This window comes from Propithecus coquereli, unplaced genomic scaffold, assembly GCF_000956105.1.
Source record: "Propithecus coquereli isolate 6110/MARCELLA unplaced genomic scaffold, Pcoq_1.0 Scaffold56, whole genome shotgun sequence".
NCBI lineage: Eukaryota > Metazoa > Chordata > Mammalia > Primates > Indriidae > Propithecus > Propithecus coquereli.
In genome coordinates, this window is record NW_012151507.1 from 1,973,728 (window position 1) to 1,985,728 (window position 12,001).

Consider the following 12,001-nt stretch of genomic DNA (forward strand, 5'->3'; position numbering starts at 1 on the left):
ACCACAGGAGAGGGGAAAAGGCCACAGCGTGTAAGGTTAGCATGAGCGAGGCAAGGGAAATTTTTTTTAAAGAAAAAAAAGCATTGGTATTGCAAAGACTTTCCGTGATCCCACATCCACCCCGAAAGCCCCCTCTCACCACAGGAAGCCCAGTGACCATCAGAGGATAAAAGAGGCTCACAAGGAGCCAGGTCCTCACTCTTTCCCTGCCCAGCTCACCAGGACCTCGGCCATGAGACCACTCATCCTGGCCTTCCTTGGCATCTGCTGTCTCGCCGCGCATGTTGTAGAAGGTAAGTGGAGAAGTTGGCTGTGAAATGAGGAACAGGGATGAGAGGCAGGTGGGCACATATTTTGGGTTTGACTCAGGTTTCGATGGAGTAAACTGCTTTTTCAAGATAAGCCTCAAACTTCCCATGTGCAAAAAAGGAAGGATAGTTTCAACTTTAGAGAACTTTGTAGATTTCCAAGACAGAGAAAACTTGGTTAGTATCTGGGCTCCTACCCTTCCTAATTGGATGATTTTGGGTAAATTTCTTAAACCATTCTGGGACTATGTTTATCTATAAATTGAACATAACAGACATGCTCTGTTAAAGTTAAATGAATCTTATAATTTATTTATAGTTTACTTATTTATTTTTACTTATTTAATTACATCAGATTTCCTTAGAAATAGTAATTTTTTTATTAATAGTGGCTATGGTGGTGATGATTGTAAATGCATTTCTAGATTTCGCCCATTTAATATAAGTCCTGATAAATTCTCAAAATCTTTGAGAGTTCAGTCACAACGTGGGGATGGACTAGAGGACGTATGTTCTCTATTATTACTGTGAATCTATTCTTATACTGGGAACCTATTATTACTGTAATGAATGTTACCATTTATGAAAAATTTTTTGAATTTGTAAGAGACTATATGATAATAAGTGTTAACAGCTTGTATACAATCAAATAAACCTACAAGACATATCAAGTGAGATTCAGATATACTAAGCCTTACCTGAGGGTCCAGCAGATTATTTCTTAAAAGACCACTTTTTCCTACTGGCTGGAATTAATTTGTAGACTTATTACTTAGAATGCGATATCATAATCTGATCATGAATCCCTGAGGGCGGGGGTCTATGAATAAAGGTGGCAAAGACTGGAACTCCTTGAAATTGTAGACAAAACACAAAATATTGATGAAACAAAAAAGCTTAAGACTATTAAGTCAGGCCACATGTTGTTACGTGGCTGGCATTTTACCGAAATGATAGGTGTACTATTCAGTGGAGATCTGGGTTAGGGAGATGGTGCTCTGCTACAGGCTGCGGAGAGCTGCAGATTTGTCTACTTGGCGGAGCTCTGAAAGTCCCACTGGTGCTTAGCTTCTTATGTACAAAATGGGGCGAAACAATCTCTGCTTTGACTCAACTCTGCAACCTGAGTGAAGGCGATGTTTTAACACATAACACAGACACACAGCATTGCTGAGAATAAGGAAAAGGTTTTGTGGTTTAGAGTACACAGCAGGATTCTCTGGGGCTTGGGGAGTCCATGTTAAACACTTCACAGAAAGAAATATGGTTTCTTAAGGAGTAAGAGAAACAGAGAAAAAATCCACAGATTTCCCACTTCCACTGGGTTGGGAAAAAGTTCAGCATTAAAAGATAAATTGGCAAAGGCAGAGGGTAAAGAATATGCAGACTGGCATTGAGCGATGGGGAGGAGACGGAACGATGAAGAAAAGCAGCATCAGTGAACACCTTTTGTTTGGTTCTGTGCTTAAAAAGATGCCTTCTGATATCAGCGACAGCACACATCAAACGACCATTATCAGTGGTTACTATAGATGCTTTTTAGTTGCATGTTTCTCTGGAAGCAAATATCAGTCTGTACAGCTAAGGAGAAAACCAGCGCTTGGAAACTTATTAGATTTTTACCAAACCTTTAATAATATTAACTCTCCCAAGTTATTTTCCCTTCTGCAACGTAAGCTGGTCTGTAAACTTAACAGTTTAATTCTCCTGGGCTATTGCTATCAAGGGTGAATACTTCAGGAACTGCTTCCTTTATATATCTTGCATTTTACCATTTAAAATGAGAACTCTTTTACTTATTAAATCAAAACCAAGCTGCCCATCGACGGTTGTCTTGTCTAAATTACCCTAGCACATTACTCTTTGTTATTCCATTTATAGCACCGTACCGTTTATAAATATTTGAAACTATCTTCTTTGTTTATCTGTTTGTTGCCTGACTCCATCACTAGAACACATGCTCCGTGAAAATGGGGATGGTGTCTGTCTTAATTAGTGCATTAAACACGTCGGATGCAACAGGCACTCAAGACATAGCTGCTCTATAAATGAATGAATGAATGTCCCTGGGGCATGTGCTAGCCATCCCAAGCATCTTGATGAAAATTTGAGAGAGATGGATAACACCTTGTTATTTTCTTTCAGCATGAAATTCCTGAAACAATACTCTTGATTTGATTTTTTAATTAGTCAAACATTTACTAATAATTGATGATGTGCAAGAAATTGAGCATGCCCATGGGAATTGTCTCTTTCCCCAAAGAGCAAATGGCCTTATTTATATTCCTACAACATTTTTAGAGTACTTTAACAAGTGATTGTTCCTATGAACTTGACGATTATTGACTTATAGTTTTATTTTGTCTTTTCTTCCCTCACCAGGTGTGGGCAGCGAAGTCCCAGATAAGAGTATCTGTGTGAGTCTAACCACCCAACGACTGCCTGTGAACAGAATCAAGACCTACACCATCAAGGAGGGCTCCATGAAAGCAGTGATGTGAGTCTGTTTCCCCTACAGCTGGGCTAGGTGGATATACAGAAATGCCGTCCTCCTCAGGAAGAACAGGTCAACATGGAGAAAACCCTTAGCCAATAGCCCCTTTATTTTTCCATATTAATCATGTCTTCATGCAGCCCAGCCAAATCATGATTACAGAAAAATTTGGCTGCCAAATAAATAAGTCCTCCTTTCTTAGCAGAAGAGTCTGACTGGAAACCAGATGAATACTATGCCCAGTTCTCAGGGCTGGGCTTCCCAGGATTAGCCCACATGGCCGCACTGGTGTGGGATACTTGGCGTTGGAGCTGGCAGAGTGCCACACTTTAGCAGTTGCCATAGCTCAAGGAATTGTGTCAGTGTGTAGCCTACATGGTACCATGCTTTTTCTGGGTTCTCATTTTTAGAAGCAGCAGCTCTTTCTAACACACAATTGCAAGCTTTACCCTGAGAAATTAAAATAAAGAAATCACCTTTTATCCAAAAAATAAGATGAGTATGTTTAGGTTTGATAAGGAAGAGAATATGTAATATTTGCACTAGATATCCCCAAATGCCCTTTACTTACAATATTCGGTAGCACTGAACAAAGGAGCTGGGTGTCACCTGTGGATGTTTCTCCTTTTTGTTAAACTAGATAGCAGAAGAAAGGCGTTCATTTACGGTCTCACGGTTCTGAAAGACTATTTCTTCCAGTAAGATCTCTTCCTGTCTGGTCTGAACTTAACTCCTGGCCATGAGGCTTTGAGAATGTGGCTAATTTTGTCTATCTTTTCCTTGTATTACAGTTTTATTACCAAACGTGGCCTGAAAGTCTGTGCTGATCCGCAAGCCAAGTGGGTGAAAGCAGCGGTCAAGAGTGTGGACAGCAAGTCCAAAACCAAAAGTAACCTGCTTCAGACCAAGCCAACAGGAGCCCAACACTCCACAAACACAGCTGTGACCCTGACTGGGTAGTGGCCTTCCAATACCTTGTCCCCTCACTAGACGGCCAGTTCATTTCACTTTACAAGTTCATGGAATAATTAGGTTGTACTCACCTTTTATGAAAGTGCTGCATGAATCAAATTATTTTCTTGTATTTTTGTTTTTTAATGTCTTTCATATTCATTTAGATGTTCTAATTAATAAATATTTATTATCAAGAATAGTTCCCTAGTTTATTCGTTATATATGGGGAAAGGTAATATATTATTTATGTTCTGTTTCTGTCCTAACTGTACCTCTCTTTGATGGTATCCATGATGGGGGAGATTTTGACCAGTATTTATCAGGGATGGAAGCTGTATTCATCACTCTTGGATTCTAGATTGTAGTGGCTCTTTACACATGAGTCACAAGTTACAACTATGACAATGGCAACAATTCAAGATCTGTTTTAACTTGTCTTCATGCTAGAGTTGTATTTATAGAATAAGGGAGAAAAGAATTCCACTGCCATTGATCTCCCATTCAAGGGTCCACTACTCAAAAAGTGGCTTCACTTGACATCAACAAAATTCTTCTACCTCTTAATAGGAGAATTGATCTCCTATTAAAGGAAAAAACGTCAGGGCTTGTCATTTCTTTAATTTGTCTGGTTTGCAAAAGTTAGATATTTGGTGTAAAGAAAGCTATTCAGGTAGAAATCAGCACTTTTTGATTTGGGCAACAACCTCACCACCTTACTGTGACTTCTGTAATAGTCATTATTCCAGTTATCATATAAGTTATGCCTTACTGCCAATAAGCTTTTAAAAATTTTTTTGAATTTATATTTTTATTTATTTTTTACTTCAGCCTTCATAATTGCATGAACCAATAAGCTTTTAATATCCCAAATACTGTCACATGGAACATTTCTTGATGTGATGATGATTTGCAGTAAACTTTTAATTAAATGTTCATTTGGCTACTCAACACCCTGGACTCATTACATTGCTGACTTGTTTCATGCTTTTGGTTCTACTATCCAAGTAGCTGATGACAAATATATCCTGTTGTATCTGACTCTAAATAGGAAGAACTGACCTTGTCTTGATAGTTTTAAGTGAAAAGTCCTAGCTGTTGTCTAGTCCTGAGGGAACACTAAGCAACAGCAAGAATGTTCAGGGGAGAGCTGAAGGCAGCTTATTGAAATCTGCTCACTTCTACTCATGCAACTACTGAACCAGAGTGGAAACCATCAAAACGTTGCCTCTTAGCAAAAGGTGAGCTCGTTGCTATCTGCCTACAATATTTTTCAAAGATGATCTTAATGGAGACTAGGACTCTTGCTTTATGAGGGGTAGAAAAATACAAAGTCACGAAGCATAAACGGACTGGTTTCCTGATTGAGCTATGTATTTGTGTTTCCCAAATATCTCCCAGATCCTAGGGATTTACATGAGATAATAATAATAGGATGCATGGAAGGATATGGGCAGTGCTTGACCTTTCATTTTGTAAGACTTTTATTTTTTATGAAAAATAATTTTTATTGTGTAAGCAGAACTATTTTCTTGCTTTATGAATATCAACTCATTTAATCATATAACAGATTTCAATTAGAGACAAAACAACAAAGGCATAAGAAGGTTAATTAACTTTCTCAAGGTCCCTTGGTCAGTGAGGGGTAGAGTTTAGATTTGAACCCATGGAAGCATGGTTCCAAGTTCAGGCTTTGACAACTATGCCATGCTGTGTTCCTCTCTTCAGGAGACAGTTCCCTCAAGACCAAATCATATCTAAAGAACACATGAAGAGACTACCCAGGACTACACAATGTCCTTACCTAACCTACCTACCTCATTCAGTCATTCCATCAATATTTACTGAGGTTCTACTACGTGCCAGAAGCTGAAGATACCACAGTGAGCAGAACAGTGTCCCTGCTTTCTCAGAGATAATGTTCCGGTAAAATCTCCCCTCTTTCCTTTTCTCCAGGAACTAGAGGCTTCCTTTCATCTACTCACTCAAGCAGTGTGGACTTATTGTGTGCCTAATGCATTCCAGATGCTTTGCTGGGCACTGGAATTCAGTGGTGAAACTGTCAGGTGTTACCTTCAGGGAGCTTACTGTGGGGAAACACAAGTATGCAGATGATTTCAACATGGTGTAACATGGGCGATGATACAGAAAGCAGAGGGTGTGGGCTCTGGACACACAGGAGCAACCCTGGCAAGGTCTTGGCTTCAAGGGAGAGTCAGGACAGGCTTCCCCTTGAAAATAGCTTTTAACCCAAGACCTGCAGACTGAGTCAGAGTTATCCAGAAGGTTTCAGTGCATTCCAAGCCCATGGAAAGGCCTGCAGATGAGAGAAATCCTGACTCACTAAGGAACTGTAAGTAGTTTAATACAACCAAGGAACAGAGCGAAGGTTAGACAGCAAAGGAAGTAGGGGAAAAAGGGGAGATTAGAGAGAGAGAGGACATATCACTAAGGGCCTTGTCTGCCAGACCAAAGAGTATGTACTTTGTTTCAAAGGTTATGGGAAACGATACTGGCTGCCGGTTAAAAGATGAAGTGTACAGAATAAGACAGGAAGCAAGAAGCCAACCGGAAGGTGGTGCTGGACCTGGTGACATCAGGACTTGGCCTGGCATGGTGGAACATGTCTTTCCTTTTCTTCACGCGCCTTTCCTGCTTAGCCAGGGAGCACGCCAGTTGTGTACGACTGCCTGTCTCCGGTGGTGTGGCTCAGCAGTACCTGCCAAACGCCATGGGCCAGCGACTCCCTTCACCAGTTTTCTTGGCTGCAGGGAGCCAGAACTGGGATAGGAGCAAATATGGGGCTCACCTTGTTATTTGCATTATTTGTAATTAACCTAAGGTAAGGTCAGATCTGTGGGAACAAAATTGGAGCCAACCACCCATAGGAAGAAGGAGGCAGGGTGAGGAGTAATAAACTGGGTATGAGTGGGGCTCCAGAGATCCACAGAGGAAGGCTTTTCTAGTTAATTCAATGCCCTGAATATTTGTTGAGTATGTGCAGAGTACATGGGCACAGGATCTGGTCTGCTGTCACAAAGTCCACCACAAACACCAAAGCATTCCCACTTGGATGTTTCAAATGGGCCAGCTCAGGGCTTGCCTACTCTTGGGGACTTTTCTGATGATGCCAGGCGAGCTCACCTCCCCTCTACCATGTACCTGCTCATTCCCTGGGCTTACCTCCACTACTGCTCATATCACCCTGAAAGACCATTTTATTTCTCTTTATTTTCTGTCTTACTTAGCAGTTGGGGTAAGGACTGAGACCTTGATGTCTATATACCTAGTGCCTGGGACATCATAGGTTTCCAATAAATTTTTGTTGATAAATACTATCTTACTCTTCATTGTAGCAGCCATCATAAAAAGCTATAGGAATGCAGAAGAGAGGTTATTTAAGTCCACCCTGGGAATGGTTAGGAAAATCTCTGCAGAAGAGGTGACATAAAAATTGTACCTCTAAACCTGAGAAGAAGCTTTCCAGGAAGAGAGGCCAAGGCAAGCACTCCTGCTGGAAGGACCCACACGAATGACAGCACAGAGGCAGGGACATCAAGGCAAGGGTCGGGAAAGCACTTGTTTCCAGCATGGGTGGGTTGCAGGCCTCAGAGATCAGGGAGGGAAGGTAGCTTGAGGCCAGACTGAGAAGGCTTGCGTGCTGTGACAAAGGGTAGGATTTTAAACAGAGGGGCCCAGGGAGCACCATGCTCAGATGTAAGGAGGAGAATAACAACCCGGACGAGGGCAGACAAGGTGGGGGGCGCTGGCACTGTAAGGTGGCCACTGCACTGGTCCAGGTTGGAGGAGAGGCTGGCCGGAGTCAGGCTGTGGCAGTAGGGACGGGAGCCCCACTGCTGGAATGGCCGGTCACCTGCCGGGCGTGGGAGTGAACTGGTCAGAGGACATGAGAGACTCTGAGGGCTCCAGCTTGGGAGACTGGTTAGAAATCAGCACCACTGCTCGGTAAGGTTTTGGTCTAGTTTCCGGTGTGGTTACTAATAAACCCTGAAGAAAATAATGAGCACTAAGAAGAGGGGGATGAGGAGGAAGAAGAACCTAGGAAAGTGAAAAACTGGTTATTGGCCTTAGTACTCAGTAATTCAAAAGCCCAAACTACATTTTTACTCCCTTCTTGTAGACAATCCTTTTACAAGAATGAGGTAAAAATAAGACAATATCTGTGAAAATCTTTATGCCCCTCGCGGGGGGAAGGCGCATATAAAAGGAATACAGTGTCCACCGGGTGAGTCATCAGAGTTATTTTGAAAGGGCTTTGTCACCCGGCAGTGGGAGGCAAAGAGGAGCAGAGAGATGAATCCGTAATGAGAGAAGACGAGAAATGAAGTGAAAGAGTCCGAGTGGGGAGCAGGAGTGTCCACATGTGACTGAGAGGTGGAGTTTGATCAGAGAGGCTGAGGGAGGAGGCCGGAGGGAGTGTTCTTTTTTCTTTCCTTGCAGGGAGCTAGTGAAACTTGGGACAGACCGCTGAGGGGGAAGGAGGCCAGGGGAGGAAACTGGAGCTATCGTTTCGCAGGCTCGGAAGGACATGCAGAGGATTCTCAGCCAAGAGCAAGTTTCTCCCCACCAAAAGAAATTTCATCCAAATACGCGTGCTATGTTGCTCTCCTGCCGCACTATGTTGCCTGGAGTGATGGCTAAGCTTGTGCATATAATCTGCTGCCTCCGGAAGCTTCAGATTGTTCTCGCCAGGGTGGCGTTGCTGCATGAGATATTGGAAAGAAGTTTCATGTTCTAGAATAGGAAAGCAGAAGACCACATGGCCAGACTGAGATGCTCTTAGTGGGAGTCAGCAGATGTTGTGTGAAGAGTGATTCCCCTTTCACCGGAGCTGGAGGGGAGGGTTGGGCAGGTGAGGAGGTGGACCGGGGAGTAGAGTATGGACAAACCAACCCCATCAGAGGCAGTGTGGGAAAGAGGGAGGGGTCGTGGTGTGATCGCGCTCTCTCCCTGGGGCAGAAACTGCTGTGGTGGTTAGGAAACCTTAGCTCTGCCTGGATTTGTACACTGGCTTCAGTATTCAGGTGACCACGGGGACATTTCTCAATTCCTCTGTGCCTCAGGTTGCCTCAGTTATATAATTGGGATAGTAATAGCACTGACCTCGTGAAATTATTGTGAGAGGTAAAGCACTTAAAATAGAGCTGGGCACGTAAGACAGGCTCAATCAATGTTAGCTCTTGTAGGTCTTAGCCAGTGGGGTAGATGCAGTAAGTTGGTGGGTTGATGGAAAAGGCAATAGATACATCAAGCATCTTCAAGATTTCCTGGCAGCTGACAATTCACTGGCTGAGCCCTCTGTCTTCATCTAGGCAAAACCGCGTTTTTTTTAAATAATATATTTTTCTAATAATTGCATCTAACTCATCTAAATCATAGAGCCGCCTATCAAATACTTGTCCCGTGAGAACCTCCATTAAAAAAATGGTTGCATGGTCAAACGTGTTTCGATAACGGTCACAAAGAGGAGTCTGTGGAGGTCCCCTCGTTTTGTGTCTCTGTGAGCTGCTGGAGACTGGAGTCCCGTTTTTGGAAATGTCTCTTATTCTGGAGTGTGCGTGTGTCTGCGCGTGTGAATAGGAGGCACTCAGACTCTTTGGTTCCAGACTGTTAATTAACCAGAACTGCCTAGAGCAGCGGACCCCAACCTTTTTGACACCGGGACCGGTTTCATGGAAGACAGTCTTTCCGTGGGCCGAAGGGGGGTGGGGTGGGGTGCGTTGCTGACCCGGCTCCACCTGGGATCATCAGGCGTTGGATTTTCATGGGGAGAGTGCAGTCTGGATCCCTCGCATGCGCAGTTTGCAGTGGGGTTCACGCTCCTGTGAAGGTCTCGTTCCGCAGCTGGTCTGACACGGGTGGGGCTCGGGCGGTGACGCGAGCGATGGGGAGCGAGCGGCTGCGGGTGCAGGTGGGGCTTCCTCGCTCCCCGCTGGCCTCCTGCTGTGCGGCCTGGCTCCCGGTGGTCTGGCAGCTGCCAGTCCGCGCCTGGGGATTGCGGACCGCAGGCCTAAAGTATCTACCTACCAGCACTTATTGAGTACCTACTGTGAATAAGATGCCATACTAAGTATTCTTGGGGCCAAACTAGAATACTTGACAGATTCTAGCTTTCCTCCAAGTGGCATTGCCTAGGCTCTACCTTGTGCCTGCAGAGCAGCACTCTGCCTCCTCTTTCTTCCTTCTCCAACCATCAGTGTCCATCTAGATACCACCCTCTTCAAGAAACCTCCCCCTGTCCTCCAGCCAGCTCTGATCCGTAGCTTTTCTAAACCCCGGCGCCTTTCTCATTGTATTCATTTTATTCTGCGCCGAGTTGCAGATATTTGTAAACTTCTCATCCCTCAAAAAAAAAAAGATCGGAAGTTCTTGGCAACAGAACTCTATTTCCTGTAGCACCTACAACAGGGCTTTCCCAGGGTCTGTGCTCAATATATAGTTGCTAATTAGAACAATTAAAAGGAACATAAGGCACAGTCCCTGCCACTTAAGTCATTTAGATTGCAGTTGCAGAGACAATGATCATGTATGAGATTATGACGACTGTGGAAGGCAGAGTCACTGCTAATTGCTCAGTAAGTGGACTGGACTGAGGATGACAGTACATTTCTGCCAAAAAATCAACTCTGAGAGATTGGTAGTGGCCGCCAGACGTCTGTGTTGGGTGAGGTCTTGAGGTTACTTCCCGGCTCGGTGGGGAGAGCTGGGATCTGTCGCCGGTGTCTGCCTTGTGCTGTAAGCTGGCTGACGGGACCCTGACCTTAGATCACTCGGTGCTCTGCTGTAGTCCTCAGAGAAGGAGCAGGTCACTGTGGGCCGACTGGGTTGGCCAGCGAGGCTTGTGCCATGGATAAAAAGATTTTGACCGGGCCACGGAGGGTGAGTAGAATTGAAAAGCCAAAGCAAATGGAAAAAGTGATGTAAGCAAAAAGATGTGGCGGTGGAGAGGCCAGGATGTTTTTGTTGATTATATGATCAGTCTGCCTCTCCCATTAGACCGTAAACCCCATGAAGGGAAGGCACGTTTTTGCTCCACTCATGGCGGTGGGCGTGACAGAGCGCCTGGCGTAACGCAGACACTCAGCAAATACGCGCTCAGTGAGCAGGGAATGTGGCCAGGAGAGTTAAGATGCAACTAAGTGGGAACAAAGAATGGAAGAGCAGCAACAGATGAATGAAAAGCTGACTTAGGGAAGGGTTCCTGGGGCTGAAGAATTAACTTTTTTTTGCAGGCATTTCGAAGAGTTGTAATTTTGGGGGCCAACCTGAGTTCCACTGGGATGTCAGTGGTATTCGAGTAACTTACCTCACAGCTGAATTAATATAGTTCATTTAGAGCCATTTCCCATGGTCGGCCTCTTCACAGAATCACATACCTGTGCCCGCAGCAGTAGGAATGCAAGTCACGACCAGCCGTGGACATCCAGATGACTCTCTGGAACTATTCAGCTGGGGTTGAACATTCCTGGTGCCTCCTGGGATTCATGCCACAGACAAGCAGGCCATTGCCAGTGGGCCGCAGGCCCAAGACACACAGTCATGAGCAGAGAAACCTGTAGCACAGACCTTCTTTCCTACCTTTAACGACACCACTCCTGCAGCTCAATTTGGGAAGAAGTTTCATTTTGTAGCTCAGGGCAACTTTAGGAAACAGCTGTACTGTCGGCCTTGCGGCATGTGCTTGTCAGATAGGTTGAGAGGAGAAAGTGATTATTTATACATCCACGTCATTAACTCTACACCTGGGCTGAATGTTTATATTTTATTGCAAACAGAATAGGCAAACTGATTATTAGTGTAGTGTCATGATTGTTTTCATCACTTGTATGATGATTTTTCTCCATTGATTGGGATTCCATAACTTATTACTTAGTTACAGTATTCAAATTTTGTGGCGTGTTTGGGGGAAGTTGTCTTGGGTCTTGAGGAATCAGAATTATTTAAATATTTCAATTGACAACAGCAGAGAAAGCTAACAGTAGATTGGCTACACCTTGTTGAGAACAATAATCCTTTGATACTTGTTAAAGAAATTGCTTTGTCTGGATTAGAATTTATATTTACACAATTGTGAATATGCTATACAAATTTACATTCCATATAACAGATGTGTAATGTTTAGTAAAGAAGACATTGGAGATGAACATTAAATTCACAAATGAGTTGCTTAGTGCAGTTGGAGTTTTGTTTCTTGATCTGGGTGCTGCTTACACAAGCATGCTCAGTT

General features: G+C 43.9%; 1 protein-coding gene across 1 annotated transcript; it reads left to right on the forward strand.

Moving 5' to 3' along the window:
• Window positions 1-232: 232 nt before the first annotated feature.
• On the forward strand, window positions 233-3,762 carry LOC105821125 (lymphotactin-like). The gene is made up of 3 exons (XM_012657754.1): window positions 233-293; window positions 2,691-2,805; window positions 3,594-3,762. Exons 1-3 carry the CDS (start codon window positions 233-235, stop codon window positions 3,760-3,762), a joined length of 345 nt encoding a protein of 114 aa, XP_012513208.1.
• The last annotated feature ends 8,239 nt before the right edge of the window (window positions 3,763-12,001 follow it).

What these genes read in the sequence shown, in the direction of transcription:
- LOC105821125 (XM_012657754.1), top strand. Translation starts at nt 233, where the DNA reads ATGAGACCACTCATCCTGGCCTTCCTTGGCATCTGCTGTCTCGCCGCG. An exon ending in CGCCGCGCATGTTGTAGAAG is followed by an intron (nt 294 to 2,690) that starts GTAAGTGGAGAA and finishes TTCCCTCACCAG; the next exon opens with GTGTGGGCAGCGAAGTCCCA. An exon ending in GGCTCCATGAAAGCAGTGAT is followed by an intron (nt 2,806 to 3,593) that starts GTGAGTCTGTTT and finishes CTTGTATTACAG; the next exon opens with TTTTATTACCAAACGTGGCC.